Source organism: Leguminivora glycinivorella, chromosome 22 (assembly GCF_023078275.1).
Source record: "Leguminivora glycinivorella isolate SPB_JAAS2020 chromosome 22, LegGlyc_1.1, whole genome shotgun sequence".
Lineage (NCBI taxonomy): Eukaryota > Metazoa > Arthropoda > Insecta > Lepidoptera > Tortricidae > Leguminivora > Leguminivora glycinivorella.
Window position 1 is genome coordinate 608,163 of NC_062992.1, and position 27,101 is coordinate 635,263.

The following is a 27,101-nucleotide window of genomic DNA, read 5'->3' on the forward strand; positions in this document are numbered from 1 at the left end:
TGGAGGTGTGCAATAAAGAGTATTGTATTGTATTGTGTGTGATGTAAAATGTGTTTGATTTGAAGCAATAGAAACTAAAAGCCTAGTCGAAGATGAAGTGTTGTCGCGCTAGGCCCCAAATCAATAATGTGACAAAAAGAGTTTTCGAAATACTTTTCATTCTGCTTAATATTTTTCATTTGAGTATGACACTTAAAATTGTAAACGCCTTAAACTAATACATAATAATAGAGGTATAATCGTCACCACTTACGAGCAAGAACATTCTACAATCCATAAGTCCAACTAAAACCTAATAACCAGAAATGTTCTTAATGGAACCTTGCTTGCAAATTTTCTTATGAAAAATTTTCAGTAATCCTAGGAATTTTTAGGGAATATTCTTTATATATTCTGCAACTTTTTGAAACAATGCTTGGAATAGAATACATTCTTTGCCGTACCCTGTTACCAATTCCTCATTTGCCCACACACGATATTTAGCTTGCTAGTCCTTATTTTATACCGATGCTTGGCACAAGCGACCCTGGTACAATGTTGGCTTAATAGGGAGTGGGTTCCGCCGAGGGTGGGGAAGTCTACAGTCGGGTTCAAAAGCTTATCAGCTATGGAGTCTTATCTTAATTTATTTGCAGATGTAGGCAGAAGCTGTTATCAATACTAATTTTCTCTTGGATTTCAGGAAAACTATAATGTGTTGGAACATTTTTGTCGTTGTGTGGTGTTAGCCATTTATATTTAATTTTTGGCAGTAGCTCAATTGATTAAGATTTATTCTTTTGGCGGTATTGATATTTTAATATATAAGGTAGTTTGACATTTGAATTGACGGCATTACGTTGTTGGATTTTGTGAAGTGAAGTTGGTGAAATAAATCCGTGATTGTATCTGAGTGTTTTAATTCCGAGTTTACATCTCAGAAGCTGGAATCGAGTCCAAAAGACCCACAGGTAATTGAAATTTGAAAAACCAATTTACTTTATTTGGCTTTCTTGACGTTATTTTGAACTTTGAGTAAGAATATAGGTCTGGTTTAGGATATTTCGATTCGTTGTGAAGGTAAAATTAGCTTAATACTTCTATTAAGAACAGACTTTACGTTTACGGTTATTGTTGGCGCAGGTTCTTCGGAAAATGATGAAGACGACAACTTGGATTTTAACAACTATTTAATAATTTGTAAAAAATACATTGCTATGGACGCGCGAGCTATCGTGGTGTCGGCGTCGAGTACGATCGGTGAGTGATGGCGGGGCGGGCTGCCGCCGGCCGCCGGCCCGCGGGTGTCGTGTCGATGTGTGCGCGGCGGCGCTCACGCACACATGGAAGGTGCGTTAACAGGCTGCCCCCCTTGGGTCAGGAGCTGCCTGATCCAACGTCGATGGAAGTGGGCAGAGGCGATTGTAGGCCCTGCGCAGGGTCCCCGTAGTGGTGAGGACGTCAGCGACGCGGTTGATGCCGTCGCTGCCCGGGTGGACGGCTGTGACTCGTCCGAGCAGCCATCGGTTTGGTGGGAGGCGGTCATCCTTGACGACGACCATCTCGCCCAGCTGTGGATGCGCACCCTGAGTGCGCCACTTGCTGCGGGACTGGAGCTCTGAAATGTATTCCTTTGAATATCTTTTCCAAAAATGAGCCTTGAGCTGTTGCACTCTCATGTATCTGGAGAGCGTTGTAAGCGGTCGTGTTTCTTCCACCTGGGGTGCAGGTGGCATTGTGATCGTTCGTCCAATTAGAAAATGTGCTGGACATAGAGGAATGAGATCGGAAGGATCTGAAGAAAGAGGAGTGAGAGGTCGAGAGTTAAGTATGCCCTCAATTTGAATCAAGGTTGAATTCATATGTTCGTAATCTAAATTAGTCATAGATAGAGTACGTTTTAAGTGATGTTTCAAGGACTTGACTGACCCTTCCACGAGCCCATTAAAATTTGGACTATAAGCTGGGGCGAATCTGAATTTGATTTCGTTTTGTGCAGAGTAGGTAGTTATGTCTTTACTATTTTCCTTTAAAAATTTGGCTAGTTCATTACATGATCCTACGTACTGAGTACCATTATCGGAAAATAATATTGCCGGCTTACCTCTGCGGGCAATAAATCGATTTAAAGCGGCAATGAAACCTTGAGACGTCAGATCGGTGACGAGCTCGAGGTGTACTGCTCTCACTGCCAGGCATACAAACACAACTATGTACGCCTTTATTAGTATAGCGCCACGACCTTTTCTGTTCGATATCAGGATAGGACCGGCATAATCTGTGGCTGTGTGTGTGAAAGGGTGATCAGCGTGCAACCTCTGCGCAGGAAGAGGGCTCATGATAGGCTGGTATGTACGACCTGAGAAACGAAGACAAGTTAAGCACTCATGTGTTGTCTTCCGGCAAAGGTTGCGACCGCTTATTATCCAGAACTTATGACGTAACGTAGATAATAGCAATTGGGGTCCTGCATGTAAGTATACAATGTGATAGTATCGAACTAATGTTTTAGTTATATAGTGAGATGCATGTAGCAAGATAGGATGTTTTGTATCATAATCATAGTTAGAGTTGGATAGACGACCTCCAACTCTGATAAGATTATTCTGGTCAATAAATGGATTTAATTTGATTAGTTTATCTTTTGGTGTGAGTGTGCCCTTAATGAGCAATGAAATTTGTTTATTGAACATTTCTGATTGTACCTTTTTACATAAGAAAATCAACGCTAATCTTAATTCTGAGATGCTTAATGGACCAACGTGTTTGTTTGCATTTTGACAATTATATATGAATCTGTACATGTAAGCTATGATGCGTCGCATTTTGCCAAAGTTTGAAAACTTTTCAGTGAAATCGCTTTCACGTACATCTACAGCTGCTGCTGAAACATGACAATGAGATTTAATTTCAGGCAAATCAGAAATGTCCACACTTAGTGGCTGCAAGGGCCATTGAATGTCCCTTTGGTGTAGGAAATGAGGGCCTTGCCACCATAAAGTTGAATCTTTGAGTTGTGAAGCATTTAGACCTCTAGACCCTATGTCAGCAGGGTTCATATCTGTGGGAACATAGTGCCATGCTGATGGGTCAAAAGTGTTGGTGATTTCATTAACTCTATTGTGTACAAACTGTTTGAGTTGCTTTTTGCACGTTTTTAACCAACCAAGCACAATGGTTGAGTCACAGTGAAAATATAGTGAATCTACTTTTAGGCGTAAAGAATTGACAACCTTTTTCATTAATTGTGTAGCTAATAGACTGCCACACAATTCCAATTTTGGAATACTTAGCCGCTGCCTCAGTGGGGCCAGTTTGCCTTTTGCAACGAGTAGATGTACACTTACATCACCGCTATTTGACACAGTGCGTAAATATACGCAGGCAGCGTAAGCTTTCATAGATGCGTCACTGAACGCATGCAATTGAACATTCACGTAATCGTCGCACAATGCTCTACGAGGAATTTCAATTTGAGATATATCTGGCAAATATTTGACAAACTGGTCCCATTGTGACTCAATTTCGGCTGGCAATTGAGAGTCCCATGGAATATTCTGAGACCAGAGAGATTGGAGAATGAGTTTTGCCTGTAACATGCAAGGGTTTATTAAGCCCAGAGGGTCAAACACTTGTGCTATAGTGGACAAAATTGTGCGTTTTGTTTTAGCTTGTTGTGTAATGTTTGGCAATGAAAACAGTAATGTGTCTCGTTTGCAAGCCCAGAGTAGGCCTAAAGTTTTGGCATAATCATCATCATTAAGATTTAGCAACTCATCATCATTGTTGTTTTCATTTGTGATCTGTGTCAGAATGGATGGTTTGTTAGACCGCCATTTACGTAAATGAAAATGAGCAGGTTCTAGCTCATGAATGACATTTTGACATGTATGTATTAATGTTTGTTCATCATCATGACCAGTGATGTAGTCATCAACGTAAAAGTCATGCAAAATAGTTTCGCGTGCAAGTTCGTCCTTGCACTCTATACCTATCTGTTTGAGTGTTCTTGTCGCAAGCCAGGGAGCCGAGGCCGTGCCGTATGTAACTGTATTTAGTTTGTACTGTTTAATTTGTTGTGTCGGATCAGGCCGCCATAGAATTTGCTGCAAACTTCGTTGATCTTCTCTTACATAAATTTGCCTATACATTTTGGCTACATCGGAAGTTGCAACAAATCTATGTTGCCTGAATCTAATAAGGATACTTAACAAATCGTCTTGAACAACCGGGCCTATGTGCTGAATGTCATTGTATGACTTTCCTGAGCTCGTGACAGCTGATCCGTCAAAGACAGATCTCAATTTCGTAGTGAGACTTTCTCTCAAAATTGCATGATGTGGGAGAAAGTATGAAAAATCATCATTGTCGGGGGTCGTATTCTCTGACATATGACCTAATTGTATGTATTCATTGATAAATTTAGTATATTGATCTTTGAATTCCGGTTCCCGTTTAAACTTGCGCTCTAATGAATGGAATCTGGTCAAAGCCTGTTCTTTAGAGTTACCTAATACCTCGGGGGATTCTTTAAGTGGTACTGTGACTATGAACTTGCCGTCCGAGTGTCGTGTGGTGGTGCTGGTAAAGATTCGTTCACATTCGCTATCAGATTTAGCTTTAGTGGAAACCTTTTCAATGGTAGAGAAACCGTCGTTATCAAAAAAATAGTTTAGTTTGTGATCTAACTCAGCGTTAGAGAAATGACAGTGGACTGTATTTTGTTTAGTTTTGTTATTGTTTGGTAATTTAACTACTAGCCAACCTAGTCGTGATTCAACTAATAATGGTCGATTTTTGCCGAGGGATATCTTGTTCATGATAAGTACATCCCAAAATAAGTCGGCGCTCAGCAGCATCTGCACCTCTGACGGATCAGCAAATGAGGGGTCCGCGAGGTGGATGTGAGAGGGAATTTCGAATGAATTGCGATTGATATGGTCAGTGTGTATGACATCGGTGATCCGAGATAGTACAAAGCAGTCAACATCGGTTGTATAACTGCGATCGTATAGTGATGATATAGTGACGTCACATCTTTGTGTAGACGTTGATGATTTGTCCTCTAGTAATTTTACTGAGGTGAATGCGGGATAACTGGGTAACCCTAATTGGTTTCGTAATGATTCTGTGATGAATGAAATAGTGGATCCGTTATCCAATAGAACACGGACCTTGTGTGTTTGACCAGTGTGGTCTTGAATATTGATTATAGCAGTGGAAAGAAGTGTTTGGCTACGGCTCCGGCTGCGGTGTATAGAGTTTAGTGTGATATTGTCTTGTACAGGTTTAGATAGGTCCTGCACATGTGCGTTAGAAGTGCTAGCCAGAGGCTCTGTAGATTGAGTGTCAATGTGTAACATAGTGTTGTGACGTTTGGTACATAAACGACATGAACTAAGTCGACAGCGTTGTTCGTCATGCCCTGCACGAAGACAATTAGTACACAGATTCAACTGTTTAATTTTATCAATGCGAGATTCTATAGGTAACGCTTTGAACTTTGGACATTGGTATATTGTGTGATAGTTGGTGCATACAGGACATTTATGTTGTTTTTGTTTGTGTGAATCATTTGCAATAAATGTTCTTGGGCGGTTGTGCGTGACGTCACTGTGCCTGCGAGGAACCTTAGATTGCGTTTGAGCCTCCTCCATGGTTTCAAGCAGGTCAGCACGACCCTTTAAGAAAGTTATAAAGTCACTATACGTGGGAATACCTACAATTTTGTTACGTTCGGTTTCCCAATCGCGCATTGAGACTGAGTCAAGCTTACTAGACATCATATGGATGATTAAAATATCCCAGTGTTCAGTAGGTAATTTTAATGTTTTTAAGGCTCTCAAGTTCTTATTTACCCAGTCTATCATACTACGCAAGGCTTTAGAAGACTCTTGAGTCACTGGCTTTATACTGAACAAAGCTTGAATATGGTTATTTACTAAAATACGATTGTTATTGAAACGCTCGCACAACAAATCCCAAGCAACATCATAATTCTCAGTTGAAAACTCTAATGATTTAATAATTAATGACGCGCTGTCTTTTAAAGAATTCCTTAGATAGTGGAACTTATGAATTTTAGGTATGGATGTGTTATCGTGTATTAGTGACTTATAAGTGTCATGGTACTCTAGCCAATCCTGATATCGACCAGAGAAAGTTGGGAGATGGATAGTTGGAAGCTTAATGTTTGGCTTACTTGAGAATACAGCATCACCTGATCCCGTCACCGATCCGCTGTCGTGCACCGCAGAGGCAGGGCCGGCGGGCGCTGCATGCCTGCTGAGCAGGTCCTGCGCAGCAGCCATGATGCCGAAGTACCGGTTCTCGAAGGAAGTCCGCTCTGCGTATTCGTCATCTGGAATTTCCGTCATACTCTCTATATCGTTTTGTATGGAATCGAAATCGTTATACATTTCTGACATTTTTGCATGTCGCATGGTAAGCTCGTGCATTTGTATGCTATTAAGCTCACTGCTAGGCAATAAAGCATTTAAATAATCGTTAAAAACTGTCAGCTTTGCTTTAAAACTGGCTCGAGTTTTCTTTAGTGATTTTAAATTTTCCATTGTGAAGTTTAAATGAAAGAAAATTAATTATTTGATCAAGAAATATCAATGGAAATGATTGAAACTATCTTTAGATGATGTTCGAATGTGTGAACAAAAACGAAATCAATCTCAAACTGCCCTACAGCTGCAAAAAAAAAGTTAAACACGCGAAAAAAATGAAATTAAAACTTTGCAATAAGTGAAAACTATTGGAACTATACTTAAATTTAATGCGAAGCGTGATTAAGCAGGCAGAAGAACAGTCAAGCAAACGTGCGAACAAGCCACGCCCGAGTGCAGGTAAGTAGGTACTTGACACAGCGAGCGGTCACGTACACAGGCGGCCGGTAGCGGACTTTGACCCCGCCGGTTCTGGAATGTTCGAATAAAAATTAGCAAAATTTACAATTTTAATTCTGTATTGGCTCAAATGAGGGACAATACAGCACTCTAGACCTCTGAACAGAAAAGGTTGAAGCTAATTTTGTGATAGTTTAGAAAGAAAAGATCGATTTGGTAACTTTCGATTGTAAAAGAAAGAAAATATTGACTAAAATGCAGGAGTTGACGGAAATACGGGAAATAAATATAGCACTGAAAATGGGAGTTTTAGAAATTGAAACCTTTAGATAGTGGTTTCTATGGCAAAGAGCACAACACTTTGTAAGAGAGGAACATTTACGTTAAATTGAATAGAAAATATTGGAACGAACTTACACAAATGCCACTGTTACCCTTTTCCTGGTATATTTCGATGAAATCTTGTATATAGTGTAGACTCAGGTGTAGACGTGTCGAAATCCAAGAATATGTCGACTCCTTTGTTCAACTTCGACCGCGCCCATGGATTCCTTTGTTCTCCTTTTGTTCAGATCGTGGATTCCATCCGGCTCGAACTTGTTGGCGCAGGTTCTTCGGAAAATGATGAAGACGACAACTTGGATTTTAACAACTATTTAATAATTTGTAAAAAATACATTGCTATGGACGCGCGAGCTATCGTGGTGTCGGCGTCGAGTACGATCGGTGAGTGATGGCGGGGCGGGCTGCCGCCGGCCGCCGGCCCGCGGGTGTCGTGTCGATGTGTGCGCGGCGGCGCTCACGCACACATGGAAGGTGCGTTAACAGTTATAATTTGTAAACAATATGAATAAAATTTTGAAATTTTAATCATGACCGTTATATCAGACATTTGAATTTTTATTTCTTTATTACATTATGCTCATTAAATATGTTAAAAATGATGTTTTATAATATCTAATGAAGCGTACAAATATATTTACAATTAATTGGGCACCTTTTGACCCAAATATGACTGATAGATGATATACTTTGTTCAATTATTGCTTTGAATTATTTTATAAATACCTTATTATAGTTTTCATGATTATTATTGTAAAAGTTAGTGTATATTCTACATGGATACGTGTAAAAGAAGGTAGTAAGTAAAACAGTTATGCTTGTGCCAATCATTTTAATTTCAGTATGGACGAATATGATATGAGAGCTGTACGGACGCCTCCGCTCCCACGTGACGATCCTGAGACAGGGCATGCGATGACACCACCGCAAGTGGAAGACCGACGAAGCAGGACCCGCGACCGAGAACAAGAAAGGCGCAGCCGCGCCAGGCGTAGCCGTTCCAGACGCAGCCTCGGGAGGAGCAGCCGCATCACCGCGGATGGAACGAGAAGCAGCAGGCGCCGCAGCAGGTCACGTTCGCGCCGCAGCCGGTCGCAGACGCGGCTCAGCTCGTCACATGCACACCGGAGCCCCGCGCGTCCGCGCCGCAGCCGCAGCCGCTCGCGCCGCAGCCGCTCGCGCCGCAGCCGCTCGCGCCGCAGTCGCACGCGCTCGCGACGCAGCCGCAGCCGCTCGCAGTCGCGCCGGCACCGTCGCAGTCAGCCGAGGTATTGTGACAATGAACTATTAGGCACGTTGAAAGATTTATTTAGAGCTGTTAGATCAGAAGATAGGTCAGATCACGTTGAAAGATTTCCCGTAATGAATGTTTTGCCTGAATTTGATCCAGCTAATCGTAGTCAAACTATTGACGTATGGTTGAACAAAGTAAATGAGACCGCGAGTATTTACAATTGGACAGAACGACAAATTGTTCACTACGCGCTTCCTAAATTATCCGGTGTTGCTCAAAAGTGGTACCAAGGCTTAACGAGTTTAAAACACACGTGGCCGGAATGGCAAGTCAAATTAAAAACGGCTTTCCCTAGCAAAGAAAATTATGGTTTATTATTGACGGAAATGCTCGAAAAACGTGCAAAATATGGAGATTCGTTAGAAGATTACTTTTATGAAAAAGTTTTGCTACTTAATAGGTGTCGTATTAAAGGTACCGATGCAGTTGATTGTATTTTATTAGGAATCGATGACAGAGCAGTCAGAACCAGTGCTGAAGCAGCTCAATTTACAGAACCGGACAAATTACTAGTTTATTTACGTAGCCAGAAAAGTACTAAACCAAAAATTACCTTGCGACAGACTAATGATAACAAGCAAGTTAACAATAGGGGCCCTAAGCCTGATAATAAAATCGTTAAATGTTTTAACTGTGGTGAGGATGGACACCCTCATTTTAAATGTAAACAACCAGTAAAGAAATGCGAAACTTGTTCTAGAATTGGTCACGTTGCGGCCGATTGTAATATCAAACGGAATGTTGACGCGAAAAATGAGAAAACTGTGTCATGACTAGACGTAGTAGACGTATCTAAAAGCAAAGATCGAAAATTTTATAAAACTGCGTATGTGGATAAGACGAGTTTATCTTGTTTTATAGATTTCGGTAGCGAGTGTACACTTTTGAGATTATCTGATGCAAATAATATATTTGGTGACTGGTCTAAAGATAATTTACCTGTTTTAAGAGGTTATCCAGATTCTGCAACTCAGACATTAGGTAAAGTGTACGCGAATATTACAATTGATTCAGCTGATGCTATGGTGGAGATATTTATAGTACCGGATAGTCATTTAAATACATCTTTGTTAATCGGACAATCGTTTACCGAGTTAGATCATATTAAGACTTATAAAACAAGTAATACTTTAACTTTTGCAAATATAACCAATGATGAGGTGTATAAACCTGTATCTTTGATTGCGAAAGACACTATTATCATAAATAATGTCACCGAGGTAGAGTTTTACACTAAACCAATTCACAATGGGTTAATATATGTAGAGTATAGTTTGATAACGCAACCTGGAAAAGAATATGAAACATTACCTGGTTTAATATCTGTGACAAATGGGCATGGACGAGTTATGATTAAAGGTTTATCAGCTGAGTCTTTTGAGCTAACTCGAGACAGTATTATTACTCGTGCAAATATTGCGAAAGAGGCTCAAGCGTATACTGTTAATAGAATTGATTTGAATACAGCATCTACCGTTAATGATGAGATATCTTTGTCTAATATTCAAATAGATAATACTCTTAACAAGGAGGATATAGACAAATTGGTCAAGTTACTAAATGAACATCGTAAATGTTTTGCATTTAATACTCAGGAATTAGGTTGTTGTAACTCTACATCAATGAATATTCAACTTAAAGACAATACACCAGTTGTATACCGTCCATATCGCTTGTCGTATGCCGAAAGAGAGGTGGTAAGAGACATGGTTAATGAATTAAAAGAGTCAGGTATTATTAGCGAGTCCACTTCCAATTATGCATCGCCGATCATATTAGTGAGAAAAAAGACTGGGGGGTATCGTATGTGTATTGATTATAGAGCTCTCAATAAGAAAACAATAAAGGAGCACTATCCTTTGCCTCGGATAGATGATCAATTAGATGGTTTAGCAGGGTATTCGTACTATACTACATTAGATCTGGCATCTGGCTATTACCAGATACCTTTAGCTGAATCTTCTAAACATCTCACGGCTTTTATTACACCAGATGGGCATTTCCAATTTAACAGGATGCCCTTTGGTTTAAGCAATGCACCTGCCAATTTTCAACGAACAATCAACAATATTTTAGGCAATGCTCGTTTTAAACACGCATTTGCATACATGGATGATATAATCATACCATCTAGAGATATCAATGACGGGTTGCACAAACTAAAACTAACATTACAATTATTCCACGATGCGGGTATGACATTAAATTTAGACAAATGTAATTTCTTTAAAAAGTCAATTGAGTATTTGGGCTTTGAAGTTGATCAAAATGGTATAAGGCCAGGTGAGAAAAAGATCCAAGCAGTAAAAGATTTTCCTCGTCCTACGGACCAGCATAGAGTTAGGCAATTTATAGGATTAGCCAGTTTCTTTCGGCGATTCGTGAAAAATTTCTCTATTATTGCGAGGCCCTTAACTCAGCTTTAAAAAAAGATAGTAAATTTACGTGGGGCGAACAAGAAGAAAATGCATTTAATCGGCTTAAAAGTGACTTAACGGATAGACCTATTCTGGCCTTTTTCAATCCATCATATGAAATAGAGTTACACACTGATGCCTCGAAACTTGGAGTGGCCGGAATTCTATTACAAAGGCAAAATAAGTCTAAACCATTTGAAGCTATTGCATATTACAGTAGACAAACTTCTCCCGAAGAAATGCATTTTACTTCTTACGATCTAGAGACCTTAGCTGTAGTAGCGTCTTTACAGCGATTTAGGGTATATCTACTTGGTATACATTTCACCATTGTTACGGATTGCAATTCTTTGAGGGCTACATTTGAGAAAAAGGATGTTATATCCAGGGTCGCGAGGTGGTGGAATGTAATCCAAGAATATGATTTTGCGATAAACTATAAACCAGGAAAATCAATGGCTCATGTAGATGCATTGAGCCGCAACCCTGTCAATGAAGAAACTTTTGAAATAAAGACCATTACAGTGGATTGGATAGCCACAGTACAACAAAATGATCCCGAAATTCAACGTACTGTTAGCTTACTTAAAAATAGTGAAACCAATAATATCATTGAAATAGCTAAGAATTTTGTTGTCAAAAGGGGTTTATTATATAAAATTACTAGTGACGGCAATCGATGGGTTGTACCTAAAGGTATAAGATTTCAATTAATGAAAAGCAATCACGATGATATAGGCCACTTTAGTTTTGACAAAACATATGACAAAATTAAAGCTACCTACTGGTTTCCCAAAATGCGAAAATTTATTAAGAAGTACGTAGAATCATGTTTAGAGTGCGCTCATGCCAAAGTCCCTGTTGCTAAAAGGGCTGGTCAATTGCATCCTATAGAGAAAGTTGCTGAACCTTTTCACACGGTCCACATCGACCATTTAGGGCCGTTTGTCAAAAGTAAGCATAAAAACACTCACATTTTGTTAATAATTGATGCGTTTACAAAATTCATTATCATTACTCCGGTTAAAAATACGAAAACGGCTAGTAGTATTAAAGCACTGACCGCCTATTTTCATACATTCGGAGTACCAAAGCGAGTTATTTCAGATAGAGGTACCTCATTCACGTCGCATAAGTTTAAGGAATTTTTATAAAGCATATACTTAATGCTGTTTGTACCCCAAGAGCCAATGGACAGGTAGAGAGGTACAACAGGACCTTACTAGCTGCATTGACGGCTTGCACCGTGGGAAAATCTGAACGAGTATGGGATGATAGCATATCACAAGTACAATGGGGTATGAACAATACTATGAATAAAGGGATTGGTAAAACGCCTGCACAAGCTTTATTTGGTACGCAATTGTCTGGTATGTCTGATGCGTTATTGCGATTAGGAGTAACTTTAGATGATGATAGTTTAGATAGGGATACGGTCCGAAAAGAAATGACAGAACATATTGAACTTGATCAGAAAAAGCAAAAGGATAGGTATGATAGGAAAAGAAAACATGTTGAATATAAAGTTGGTGATTTAGTGAGGATTGAGAGAGAGATACAGTCTACTGGACAAAGTAAAAAGTTGATTCCAAAATTGAGAGGTCCATATCGCATTACTCGTGTTTTAGGATATGACAGATATGAAGTTGAAGATACTCCACTGTCTAGGAAGAGTAGTAGGCCATTTAAAAGCGTATTTGCTGTGGATAAAATACATCCCTGGCTAGTATTTGAAAGATCTGATAGTCAAAGTGACAATGAAAATAAAGAAAGAGAAGATTACCTTGAGGTAGAATCCGAAATGTCTGAATGATTTGAGGAATTTAAAATTGAGTATATTGTTAATAATGGCATAATGATATGATTGATTTGATTATTATAGGTACTAAAACATGTATGAGGTTTTAGTACAAATTATGTAGGAATAATATTATTATTGTATATGGGAGATATGAAGGAGGCTTCCATGTACAATATTTGATTTATATACTAAAACAAGTAGGAGGTTTTAGTATTGAATTTGTGATGACGAGAATACATGGAAAATATGAAGGAGGTTTCCATGTGTTTACGAAACTAAGGTACTAGAAATGTGTATGAGGTTCTAGTACCCTTTCAACTTTGCAATATTGAAGATATGTATGAGGCTTCAATATTCGATGAATGATATCTATAATTTTAATATAAGGAATTTATAAAATGAATGATTTCATATTTGATACAATATATGTTTGTATAACGATAATAGATACATAGATTAATATTAATAGCAATTTATATTTAATTGAGTTGTATTAAAGAGTAAGTAAATAATTAATAAATTACATTATATTGAACTAGATTTTTGATCAATTAATATGGCTATGAAAGGAAATAGTAATTATTTAAAATTACGAGTTAAATTTAAATTTATAATGTAAATATAAGACAACATTGATTGTATGATCAGACAGCATTGTGAATTTTTTATTGTAAATATTATAGGATATTCCCGGGACGGGAATTAATTCAGGACGGCCGAATGTTAGCCATTTATATTTAATTTTTGGCAGTAGCTCAATTGATTAAGATTTATTCTTTTGGCGGTATTGATATTTTAATATATAAGGTAGTTTGACATTTGAATTGACGGCATTACGTTGTTGGATTTTGTGAAGTGAAGTTGGTGAAATAAATCCGTGATTGTATCTGAGTGTTTTAATTCCGAGTTTACAGTGGTGACTTGATATCTAGACATTTTCTTTGGAAAGGTACAACTGCCTAAATCGAGTGAACTTAAAATAAGCACTGACGAATCGTGTTCGTTACATCGTTGTCAACTATCAACGTAAGTACTTAGACTCTGTTTTAATAAACATACATACATGCAATCACGCCAGTATCCTATAAAGGGGTAGGCAAATGAAACTTTTCATGTTTCAAACTTTGGCAAACAAGGGGTTGAAAGAAAACGAATTGTGACATTGCAGTGACAGGTTGCAAGCCCCTCTCCTACTCCACACTTTAACCCGTATCCCTCAGTCGGCTTCTACAACACCCACGGGAAGAAAGGGGGAGGTGAAATTCTTAAACCGTCGTCATCACATGGGGGCTTACATAAAATAAATAAATAAATAAATAGGTAAATATTGGGGACACCTTATACACAGATCAACTTAGCCCCAAACTAAGCAAAGCTTGTACTATGAGTGCTAAGCGACGATATACATGTACTTAAATAAATAGATAAATACATATATACATAGAAAACATCCAGGACTGAGGAACAAATATCTGTGTTCATCACACACATAAATGCCCTTACCGGGATTCGAACCCAGGACCGCGGCTAAGAAGGCAGGGTCACTACCGACTGAGCCAGACCGGTCGTCAAATAAACATACAACACAAACATAAAGTCAAAGATAATTAGGCATAAATATAAGTTTAAGCACTTCCCAAGTGAATGTTACCCGGGAGACTTCCGAGACTCCAGCTGTATAGGGAACACGCAACAGGCGTCCCGGCCTCCGCCCACGGTTATCCTTGACCGGGGCGTGGTATTTGGCCCTCAGTTGAGGAAGTTACCTCACAGGGCATTTCAGAAGTAGGTAGGTACAAGGCTACATGCGACTACGCAGTTGGTACCTACGTATACTTACCAAATTATACTATACGAATATCAACCTTCACGCGTTTAAGCGATAAAAAAAATTCTAAATACCGTTTTATAAATGATTCACGGTGTTTTATTAGACTTATATTGACAGATATTGAGCCCGTGAGACCGTGATTACCTTTTTGATTTGAGCTTCCTCCCTATCATAGAGGAATGACTAACTGAAGAACGGACGGACGGAAATGGACGAAGACTGAAGAACCTTCTGTTGGAAAAGGAACTATACTCAGTAAAAGAATACATGCAAATAATAAAATAAATTATGGACGATTTTTCTTAGACATTAATTATTTTCTATTATAATTTTAATATTGACATTGATATGTACTAATTATAGTACTACTTTACTCTTACATTTCCGTAATTTATTTTTTATTATTTCTCATTATTCATTATTCTATATTGTATTATTGACATTGGTTATTTTTGATTTGTACTATGTAGTACTAAACCTGTATTTATTTTATTTTTACCAATATGACATTTTAATATTTTTTTTTGTTCACACTACTTTTTTCCATTTTTATTTGTAATTTTAATTTTATTATTTCTTTTGTAACGATCGTTATACGAATAGTAATATAAGCTGAAATGTAAATTTTAATTGTGTGAAATTTGTATAAACGAGATAAATAAACTAACTAACTAACTAACTAACTAAGGGATGAGTTGTAACTCCATACATCAGTCAATGCGAGTTATTTGTATAGGCATAGTTAAGTGACATCCAGCGACAATCACGCGTCAAATAGCGTGAATTAGCAGTACCACTACTCGATACAAGGTGGCAACTGTGTCTCGTCTGCCAAAAAAATAATATTAGAACAGTTTACAACTTATATTACAAGCAGAAGGAATTGAAAACAGATTACTGATTAATACTATTGTAATATTTGTAATATTAGCTAAAAATTAGTGAGCATTAGACTTTTCGTTCGTCGCGTCATCTATTGACAAGTAACAATACTGATAATTTACGCTAGTTGACGCGTGATTATTGCTAGATGTGACTTAACTATGCCTATACAAATAACCCACATTTACTGATGTGTGGAGTTACAACTCTTCATTGCTCCCTATACTTCGACGCAGTAACATGCATTGAAGATAAAACAATTGAAAATGTAATCCTGCCCTGTAATTTGTCCATGTAACTCTATAATTAGGTAGGCACCTATTTTATTTGAATTTTTTTACTACTTATATATTTAACTACTTCTTCACCTAGTTAGTAGCGAAACTTCTCAAACGTTTTCTTTGAATAATTCTACTATTTTGTACGATACTCAAATATTTTAAATTTTTTTTTGCGATATATTTAAGCTTCCTATTTATTTCCACCAAATTAGAAATATGATTAGAACCGTAAAGGAACAGCCTACCCTATGATGTAACAAGCAACGGGCGTTACGGATAATACCGCCCATAATACTATCGCCGTTTCCTTATTACTTAGGTTCTATATCGGAAAAGAAGTAGTTAATATCAAGGACCCAGTGACCACAAAGTTCCATATAAAATCTAGTTCCATTTTATTCCATCGTTGATTATATTTTTCAGTTTCCCACCTAACGTATTGATTTCGACAATCTATTAACAATATTTCTAACGAAAGTTGTGTTTCGTAAAAAATACTGGCGAAACTTTCTGCTACCGTGGCAACCCGAAAAAACTGGCAAAACTAAAGCTAGGAACACACTACGCGGACGTCCGTCGTGAATCGACCGCGGACGGGAATCTGGACAATGGAAATACACATAACCGTGCAAACTATCGATCGACGGACGTGGACGTGGCCTTGAGCGCATGGACGTCCGATCGAAATCTGGCTCGCTGGATGTTTTGTTCCGTGCACACTGATCGGTCGCGGTCGCGGTCGATTTACGACGGACATCCGCGTAGTATGTTCCTAGCTTAAAGCTTTTCGGTAGTCCCAAGTCAAAGCTTCGGATTCGGCAAAAATATTAGTGTTTGTGGAATATTTCGCATATATGATAGATATTCTAAAGTTGATTTACTTAGTGCTGTCCTATTTCAAGTACAGACTTACCTAACCGGTTTTTATAAAATTACCGTTTAATTTTTACTGTCTTAAAATATTTCTGTATTAAAGCCGATATTGAAAGTTAATTACGATATACTTTTTTAAAGCGTTTACGCAGATCTAGACGAGAGATATAATTTATCAACACGTCAGCATTGGCTGAGCGATGTAGTTGCCAATTAAATTGTGTTATTAAAAATGTGCCAACAAGTTGTAAAGGTTAATAAGTTTTCGTCAAAAAAATGTTCTTTTCATTCATTGGATTTAGCACAGATATAGCAAGCTAAAAAAATAAAGTTTTCGGTCAAAATACCTACTTCTTTTAGTACCTATCTACACTTTCTGCAAACTAATGCCAAGATTTGGCGTAGGCTCTACTTTTTACGAAAGCGACTGACATCTGACCTTTCAACCCGAAGGGTCAACTAGGTATAATAGGCCTTATTGGGATTATTCCGGTTAACTCACGATGTTTTCCTTCACTGAAACTTGTGTAGATATACCTGAAGAAAAATAAAATGATTGTCGCTTATGTATTGTATAAACTAATGCCCACGCCAATACTTATAATTATTAGGTTTAAACGTCCATGGTTTCAAAGAAGAATTTTGACTGCTTTAAGATGTGTTGAATTTCTGAGACAGGGTGTCCACTACTAAACCCAAAAAAAATTCCCTGACTTTTCCCTGACTTTCCATGACCATTTTAGAAAATTTCCCTGACCAAATTTTCATTCTATGATGACATTTTTACCAATTTTGCTTAGGGTAGCAAAACAATTTTTTTTTTGTTTTGAAAAAAAAAACCTTAAAAAAAGCAGTTTGTCCGTCTTTCACGGCAAAACGAAGCGACGAATGGACGTGGTTTTTTAAGTGGAGATATTTGAAGGCATGGATAGTGACATACGAGTAGGCTACTTTTTGTCTCTTTCTAACGAAGCGAAGCCGCGGGCAAAAAGCTAGTACTTTCATACCTACGTTTTTTATCTTTAGGTTAACTATTAAACTTTAATTTCTGGTTTTATAAAACTAAACTTAACGAAATCTGTACTTGGTACTATTTATTTTTGGCTAAACCAGTTGCCGGCCCGTGCACTCCTATCAGGGTAGAGCGAGTTTGAGTTTCGGCGCCCTTGGATAATCTGCGCTAGAAAAAAATATCGCGAGCGTAGCGAGCGCGAAAATTTTTCCCCTCTATACGTCCCTGGGGCTGATAGTAGTTATTATGTACAAAAAATAACAAACAAAATGGAGTACCGAAGTACCGAGGTACTATCAGGGCAGAGTCAGGAAAGCAAAAGCTTGAAATGAAAATGAGATTTCGAGCGTAGTGAGCGCGAAATATTGACTAATATAAGAAGTATTACCTATGTAGAAATAGTAAACGCGAGCGTAGCGAGCGCGAAATTTTTTCTCTGTTGTCAGCGTCAGGATGCCCATTTAGGTGTTTTGCCACTAAGTACATGCCTTTAGATTCCAAGTGCTTTAAAGTTTTCTCATCGTCACGCTTACTATCCTCCTATGCTCCTTTGACTCATACAAATTTGCGCCTCATGTGACGTTTTGCACCATTGGCTTTATGAGGAACTCCGCTTTGGATTGTCGGATAGATACTTAGAATTTGGACAGCGACGTAACTGTCTTTGTCGTTCGGCATCGCAACGTGGTTCGTCAAGGGCTAGAATCCCCCTTTCACGTCGCCCTAGCAAAACCACCACCTTATGAATGTTGTACATGGTGCCCCCTCGCCATTTTGGAATATGTGGGTCCCCACCCACGCAATGTAAAAAAAATATCTGGATTTTTCCACATTAACGATTTTGGGCCGGACAGATTAAGGTCAGCTAGAGCATGAAGATATCCCTCAATCCCTCATTCATTAGCCATCACTGGGATGTACAGTACTGGACAAAATTCTTCATACACCGACATATAAAATAAACTTTCTATCATAATTTCTTTACCCTTAAACTTAACATCACAGTTGTATTGGAAAACTTTAAACTAATTTCATGGCATACAACATGCAGACAATAACATATCAATGATCGTACAATTATTTTTTTACATGAGTATAAATATAAATATCAGTACTTTTGGCTCTGGACGAATTTGATCATACAGTAATTAAAATACGAATGAAATGCAATGTAGTAGTGTGCATGGCTGTCATCTGCTTTAGATATCGCTGATTGTCTCGGAGGAACATTTTTATGTTAGAAACTGAAAGTATTTATCTAACCCAAGCTTTTTCCTGTGTGTCTACTGAAGTAGGCAAAGTGGGTATAATTCAGAATGACATTTGATATTTTCTTTATTTTTCCAAAAACTTCCTTAAATTTTGGCTTGGATTGATTACATGAGACTATGTTAGCCATTCAAGCTATTCATTCCTATTAATCATAACAAACGCATGAGATATACATACTGGTATTATCTTTCAGCCATCGCCCGCCTGAATATATATGAAAAGATGACTGAAAGAAAATACTAGTATGTCTATTTCATGCGTTCGTTGTGATTCATAGGATTAAGTAGCTTCAATGGCTGACATAGTCTCATGTTATCAATCCTAGCCAAAATTTAAGGAAGTTTTTGGAAAAACAAAGAAAATATCAAATGTTATTCTGAATTATACCCACTTTGCCTACTTTAGTAGGCACACAGGAAAAAGCTTGAGTTAGATAAATACCTTCAGTTTGTACCTGAAAATGTTCCTCCGAGACAAGCAGCCATATCTAAAGCAGACTAATACATTGCATTTCATTCGTATTTTAATTACTGTATGATCAAATTTGTCCAGAGCCAAAAGTACTAATATTTATATTTATACCTATGTTAAACAATAATTGTACAATCATTGATATATTGTTGTCTGTATGTTGTACGCCATGAAATTAGCCAAAAGTTTTCAACACAACTGTGATGTTAAGTTTAAGGATAGAGAAATTAAAACATTATTTTTTAGCAACTTTTGAGACTAGGTGGCAGTGATTTTTAATTGCTAATTAAAACCGTCTTCTTCAAATGCGATGGTGGTAATAAGGTGGTTATAAATTAAATTTCACCACACCAACACGAACAAAATACTGACTGTAAAACATCAAACTAAATCAAATCTACCAATCTAATCAATATTTATGATTCAAAATCATCATTTACACGTAAATTATACCAGCCAGCTCAAGACATCAAGTTAAAATTTGTATGAAATTACTTTGCACTCTTGTGGATAAAATGCAATTTTGCTATATGTTTTCGAATAGCAAAGTAAGCCATTACCAGTTGGTGTGGTGAAAATTAAATTATTGGTTTTGTGAGTATCTCATATGACAGAGGACATCGTCTATTTTGGACCAATTTCTATATTGACTTGCATGGGATCATAACATAATATAACAGTCATTGTGTTCGATCGCTTCACGATTTTTAAGTATGTAATAGAGTGATCGTTAATAACTGGTTAAGCTGCACGTGTTACTTTGACAGTGACGGCAGTTTGTTTACGTTTATTCCGTTCAATTCGTAATGGGACTATAGGAAGATCTTTGCTGTCATGGATGTGGGCCAACCCAAGAAATCATATTATTTTTTCAATACTTTTTTTTTCTTGGTGTCAAATTTTTCCCTGACCTCCAAATCATTTCCCTGACTTTCCCTGACTTTCCATGACCACTATGAGCTTCCCTGACTTTTCCCTGACTTTCCCTGACTTTCCAGAAAGTGGACACCCTGTGAGATAATACGACAGATAAGTTTTAACATTGTCAGTTCTAATCAATTGACTTGAATGCAATTGTTTCTACGGTAGCCGAGTGTAAATGCTTTTGATCGCCTTATTTTTACAAGCAAATTAAAATGTCTCCTTAAAAAAGTTGTTTTCCTTCACGCTCGCAAAATAGTAGCACCAGCCTCTCTCATTCAGTCAGTCGACCTCGAGCGGGCCGTGCGGACGCCATCTTGCCGTCAGTTCGCGCCAAAATAGTGCTGTGCGATATAGTGCGGTGTCAGTGTTACCGGTGTTTGTGTGTGAAAAAAAAGTTCGGGAAATTCAAGGTGAGTGTTTTTTTTAAATTAACTGTCGCGAATGTCGTACTGTTATGTTATCTTGTATTTTTTAATAGGTTGATCTGCTAATATTGCTAATGCAATCTGGTTTTAGTTTGTCATTTATGTTTTACTCTGAATTTAAATAGGAGCGACAGTTATCTTAACTAGAAAAAACTGAATTAATAACAGGTTTTAAGTGTTGTGGTTCTCGATCTTATCGTAATAAGTTATAGTCGACATTTTCGCAAAATGACAAGGTCAATGCAGTTCCTGGGCTGAATAAAAAATAAGTAAAACATGATATACTTGTAGAAGAATACCTACTATGTTGTGACATAGCATAGTGCACATATATTGCCTATAGTAAATTCAATAGTAAAATGTGACACAGGGAAGAAAAATTGCATTTTTACGGCGAGGACGTACATTGAATCCGAATGAAACCTGAGCGTATCAGCGTAGTGAGGATTTCAACTATTAACGCTTGAGGTTCAGATAATGTTGCTAGCATGTGTCACATAGAAAATGCGCAATGAACATTACTTGCCAGAACAAAACTGAGCAGTTATATCGAACTGTAGGTACGTTACGTAAACCTATTATTATCTACTTACATAAAACATATATTCTTATAGACATATACCATATACCTAATGGCTTGTCAACTCTACATAAAACTTGATGTCCATATGTATACCTTTGTTATAGGCACTTTAACGCGCATAATTATTCCAAATATGATACGATATCGTAAATAATCAAAATTAAGCACTTTAATTTCTTATAATTTTAGATAACTTTTCAATGGCTCCATCAACAATAATATCATAAACGTTTGTGTTATTAAAGAACGTGTATATTTTTGTTTTAAAGCTTTTAAGCCATGGAAGGTGCAGATAAAATAATAAGTAGAGTTGCGGTGTTACACTCTACTCACTCTAGACTAAAATGTCTGGAGTCATAAACTCAATATTTCTAACAAAAAAAAAGGTTCGTTCTCAAAAAAGTGGCACCGTCAGGGTAAAGTGAATGAAAAAAAATGAAAATGGTTTTTTGTACCTTTTTGGATTTAAGTATGTTTTTGAGTGCATCAATGATACGGAATTTTCAGGAGGGAACGAAATAGTCGTAAAAACGTAGAACTTATAGCGAGTTGAAATTTTAGACATACAGGAGAAAGTGAATAGACAGGGTAGCAGGGAAAACGTGGCAGGATAAAGAGAGTTTGAATAAAAAAACAAGTTTACCACTAATAATTCAACGTATATCGACTATTATGATTTCGTTAGGATTCAATTTTTTTTCTTTAAGTAGAAACAAAAGCAAAAAAAAGTATTTTTTTAAACAATATCCATTATTTTTTATTCAAAACAGTTGAAGTACAGTAAGTGATATCTGATTATTATTTTCAGTCACGATGCCTGCAGTGTTTGACTGGTAGAGAATGCCTTAAGGCATTATGTACACCATTTTGTACTTTTTTATGTGCAATAAAGAATAAATAAATAAGTACCTACAATCACAGTCTTGTAAAACAACAAAGCACATATCATGATTCACAATGTGAGTTGTACTTGTGCATGTAATGCCTGCAATGGCTGCCCCAGTGGAAGAGTTGGTTCCTCTCCTTGATGTCTCCTTGGTAACAGATGTCGAGATAATGAGGTCAGTATTTAAAATGAGGGCCACTCTAGGGCCGGACGGTGTGCCTTGGCTCTTTAAACATCTTGGAAGTAGATTACGTGGCCACATTGACGACTGCCTCCGAGAGGATATATATTCTCGTTGGAAGGTGGGCAGACTGTGTCTTTCGAAAAAAGGGTAGTCCAGCTGACTGTCCCTTAGGAAACCGTCCCATTGCCCTCCTAGATGAAACTGGCACGATGTTGAGCGCATCATCGTAAGTCTCATCTACTGCTGTGCACGCATTTTGAAAGACACGTGCCCAAACATCAGAGATCGGGTTCTGGGAGAAGCGATAGACGCAATTGATGCGCTGCATAAATACAGCGGTCTGGTAGCAGAGAAAAGGCAGGGAGCTATCGCAGTATCTCTTGACATGATAATAAAATAGGCGCATTGCTTCCACGATGCGCCTTTCTATTTGAAGATCATCATTCACCATAGGGCATTACCTTGCAGATAGAGTACTGCTCAATGAATCAGGAGGAAGATGCCTAGAAAGACGAATGGAGTGTGGTGTTCCTACCGGCTGCGCCATATAAACGTATAGGGACAGGTCAATGAGACTACGTGCTCAAATCAAGACTGACTTCTTTATTCTTCTTCTTACCCACATGCATATTCATAATAATCATAACCTACCCACAGTTTTCCACAGGGGTCGGTACTGGGCGCCTGCTCTGGAGCATCGGCTTTGACTTGGCTATCAGAGTAGTCCAACTTCTCCGCATGATCACCATTTGTTATGCCGATGACACAATAGTAGCCGTGAGGGGAAGAAAGTACCAGGATAATAAGAAGAGCCACAGTGGCAACTGAGCTCACAGTTAGGCGCATTAATTTGTTTGGGCTTGCGGTGTTACTTGCCACGACCGATGACGTGGTTTTCGAAGGAAAGGTTGGCTTCTGTCCGAAGAAAGTGATTGCTGCCGACCTAGCCAAAATGATAATCGTTGACGCTATACGCCGATCGAAATGAAAATGAAAAATGAAAATGAAAATAGTTTATTGATACAGTGAAACTTATGATTAGATTAGACATATGTTACAGTAGGTATTACTTATAGTTAAACACTGCTAAATACTTATTTAAAATGTAGATGTTGCCTGTAACACCTGCACAAGGCTATGCCTGAATCGCAGGATGTCACTTTTCCTGAATTGCCAATTAAAATGATTATGCGCTAAAGAAAACTAAATTAACTTAGTTATGTAAATTAACTTAATGTAAGCAATACTAAGTCTACTACAGAGACAGTAAGTAAGTATACTATGCTACAAATTTTATGTCTATTACTATACTAATAATAAGGATGTTTAACAAAACTAGATAGGACAGGGAGAGGAACCTTTAGAAGGATGGGTATAAGTTACTTTAAAAGTAAGAATGTGTGTGTGTAATGTGTGTATGTGTGTGTTTGTGTGTGTGTGTGTGTGTGTGTGTGTGTGTGTGTGTGTGTGTGTGTGTGTGTGTGTGTGTGTGTGTGTGTGTGTGTGTGTGTGTGTGTGTGTGTGTGTGTGTGCGCGCGCCCATATGTGTGTGTGTTATAACGTTAATATTTTTTCTGTTTCACCATAGTTCAAAGTGCTTAACCATATTTTAACTTTAATTTGGGCTTCCCTTATTGATGAAGTTTTAATATCACAATTTTTATTAACTATTTTATATATCGATAAGTGTTTGTATAAGCCGAATCTTTTTGCAAAGTGAGTCTTAAGTTCAGGTAACGGGAAAGTAAAAATGCGCTTTTCCAGTAGTTGTTCATAATTTGGCATATTAAGTACATATTTGTGTGCTATGGTCGAGCTACGCAATATAAACAGTTGGCGCACAGTAAGGACCTCACTTTCTGTATGCAAGCATTGTGTTGAGAATCTTCTCGGTTTTGAAAAAATTACCTTTAGTAATGAACGCTGGGCTCTCTCTAGAAGTATTAGATATGTACTAGCTGCGCTACCCCACACTGATATGCAATAGGTAATAATGGATTGAGCTAGGGCAATGTAAGTAGATTTGAGCAGAGTCTTATCCATGACATCCCGGAGATTTTTAAAAATGTATATCAGTTTTCTGATACGGTTCGCCGTAGTACGAATATGGTCTGTAAAATTGAGTTTCTCATCTAGGATAACGCCTAAGTATTTTAGAGACGAGGCTCGCGCTATAGTTTGACAGCTACATGACGAATAATTAATGCATGAGTGAATTTTTAAGACACTTGGGGATTGCGGAGCTGAAGTAGCTGTTTTGTGAAAACATAAATATTTTGTTTTGTCTGCATTCAGAGTCAATAGGTTGCTTTGAAGCCATTTTGTCACTGTGACTAGACCACTTTCGGCAGAGGTGATTACGTCGTCCCACGAGGCCCCATGAAATACGATTGCCGTGTCGTCTGCGTAGCACACAATGTCTGCATTGGTCAGTTTTAATGAAGTCAAATCGTTAATGTAAATCAGAAACAAAGTTGGTCCAAGTATACTGCCTTGGGGCACACCAAAAGTTATTTGTCTGAGCTTACTGACTTGTTCATTAACCCTTACACACTGCGTGCGACCCGACAGGTAGCTATGCATCCATTTTAAAGGAGTTCCTCGTATCCCGGATAACTCCAATTTCCTAATCAGGATAGGGATCGACACTGTGTCGAAGGCCTTGGCTAGGTCAAGGAACACTCCGACACAGGCCTTTCCTTGATCTAAATGCTCAGCGACTTTATCTGTTAGTTCTGTTATAGCGGCTTCGGTGGATTTCCCACTCCTGAAACCAAATTGTTTTTGACTAAATAAATTATGTTTTTCAAAGAAATTTACCACGCGCTTGTTTACCACTCTTTCCAAGACTTTAGAGAGCGATCCTAGAAGCGAAATGGGTCTGTAGTTGCCAAAATTATTTTTGTCCCCACTTTTGTACACCGGAGTGACAGCAGCTTTTTTCCATGAGTCGGGAAATGTGCCCTCTGTAAGACTCAAGTTACATATGTATGTGAGAGGTTGAACAATATGGTTTTTGATTTTTTTCAGGAGTGAATTAGTTAGTCCATCAAGACCCGGAGCACTGTCAGGTTTAAGTTTTAAAATAATGTTTCCAATTTCTGCCTCATCAGTTGGATTCATGAAAAAAGAATCAGATAGACTATTATTCAACCTAATACCGTTAGCAAGATCTATTTGGCTCGAGTTTATTTCAGAGAGAATTTTTTTGGCTAGGCTTGGGCCTACATTAGTGAAGTATTCATTGCAGCCATCTAGTGATTCATGTTCAGTATTTTTTATTTTAAGAAGGTCAATACATTTTACTTTACGTTTATTGTTGTAAGTGATGTTTCTTATACTTTTCCAAAGTCTTTTTGTATTATTTTTATTTTGATTTAAAATGTTGGATTCATATGAAGTTTTGACTTTTCGCAATAAATTAACGTAAAAATTTCTGTAGCGAGTGTATATAGCCCTTGCAGTGAGATCATTAGGATTTCGTCTTGTTTTGGCGTGCAGTCGGTCTCGGTGTCTAGAGCAACGTAGAAGGCCCGGAGTCATCCAGGGCTGGATTGTAAATTTAGATCGACTAACAGTTATAGTTTCTGAGTGTGATTCCAAAATACCAGATAATATAGCATCAAACTCATCGACAGCTTCATTCACCAGTTTTTTAGAAGTAACAGTTGACCAGTCAATTTTTTCAGATCCTCTTCTATTGCTTGATAGTTAATTTTCTTCATGATACGTGTAGGTTTTTTATGTTTCGGTTGATTTAAATGTACCCCAGCCAGAATAAGATCATGGTCTGTGATATCCGATTTACATATTAAAGATTCAGAATAATATTTAGAGGTGATATTAATATGATCAAGACATGTATCCTTTCTCGTTGGCTTGGTGACCGTAGGGGACAAGTTAAGTTCTGCCAGCAAGCATAGGTAGCGAGCGCTGTAATCCTGTTTACTATCAGGGCATATATTGATATTAATGTCTCCTACAACTATCTTACAATTACCATTACCATTGTTCTTGAGGTTATTTTCTAGAAAGTCCAAGAATGGGTCAATGTTAGTGAAAGAGGGAGAACGGTATATAGCGTATAGAGTAACTTGTTTATTTAAGGTTACGCACAGACAATTGGCCTCAGCGAAATCAGGCTCTTTTACTACGCACTCCCACCGATCGCTGACGTACACCACGACGCCACCAGCTTGATTAAGGTAACTGTACCATATTACGGGAACTTAAGACGTTTCCTACTTTAAGTGAGGATTGAAACAAAAATGCGAGGTTTCTAGTGGTGTTAACTATTTTATTTTGAGGATAAGTCTTCTACGATTGATTTAAGACACTATTTTGCATCGTAACTTCTAATTTATAGAAATTACCGTTGTTTTACTAAACCCTTTGTTTGCCCATTATTCCGGGATATAATTTTGGTATGGCTTTAATTCCGGGAGTCGTTGTACATTATTACGGGATATCTTTAAAGTCCACTTTGTTGAAGCATAATGTAAAGAAACGAATTAAAAATATTGTTTACATAAATATATAATGCACATATCGTTTTGATAAATGCTTATACAGAGTGTATTTTTTATAATTGGCAATATTTTGGTGAGCTGGAATGGGAAGGGAAATATGATATTTTACGGTATAACGATTATATGATATAACGACAGGGTGTTATAAGTTTCACTGTCTGTCTGTCTAAGGCATCGCTTTCGAATAGATGAACCGATTTTGATTAGTTTTTTTCGTTTGAAAGAGCTGAATTAATCGAGAGTGTTCTTCTTAGCCATGTT

At 37.7% G+C, this 27,101-nt stretch overlaps 2 protein-coding genes and 1 long non-coding RNA gene across 5 annotated transcripts in view; 1 reads left to right on the forward strand and 2 right to left on the reverse strand.

The window, feature by feature from the left end:
• Window positions 1-1,128: 1,128 nt before the first annotated feature.
• Window positions 1,129-6,290, reverse strand: LOC125238055. The gene is made up of 2 exons (XM_048145344.1): window positions 6,182-6,290; window positions 1,129-1,597 (listed from the first exon to the last, which is right to left on the reverse strand). The coding sequence occupies exons 1-2, from the start codon at window positions 6,288-6,290 to the stop codon at window positions 1,335-1,337; spliced, it is 372 nt and encodes a 123-aa protein (XP_048001301.1). The 3' UTR covers window positions 1,129-1,334.
• A 3-nt stretch (window positions 6,291-6,293) lies between these two features.
• On the reverse strand, window positions 6,294-7,626 carry LOC125237921. The gene is made up of 3 exons (XR_007178391.1): window positions 7,251-7,626; window positions 6,870-6,905; window positions 6,294-6,340 (listed from the first exon to the last, which is right to left on the reverse strand). It is a non-coding gene; the product is annotated as an uncharacterized LOC125237921 (long non-coding RNA).
• A 12,896-nt stretch (window positions 7,627-20,522) lies between these two features.
• Window positions 20,523-27,101, forward strand: part of LOC125237680 (serine/arginine repetitive matrix protein 1) — a 125,862-nt gene continuing 119,283 nt past the window's right edge. For all 3 annotated transcript variants that reach the window (XM_048144823.1, XM_048144822.1, XM_048144824.1), the window contains exon 1: window positions 20,523-20,643. The gene's annotated coding sequence lies outside the window, so the exon portion shown is untranslated. The remainder of the gene's footprint in view (window positions 20,644-27,101) is intronic.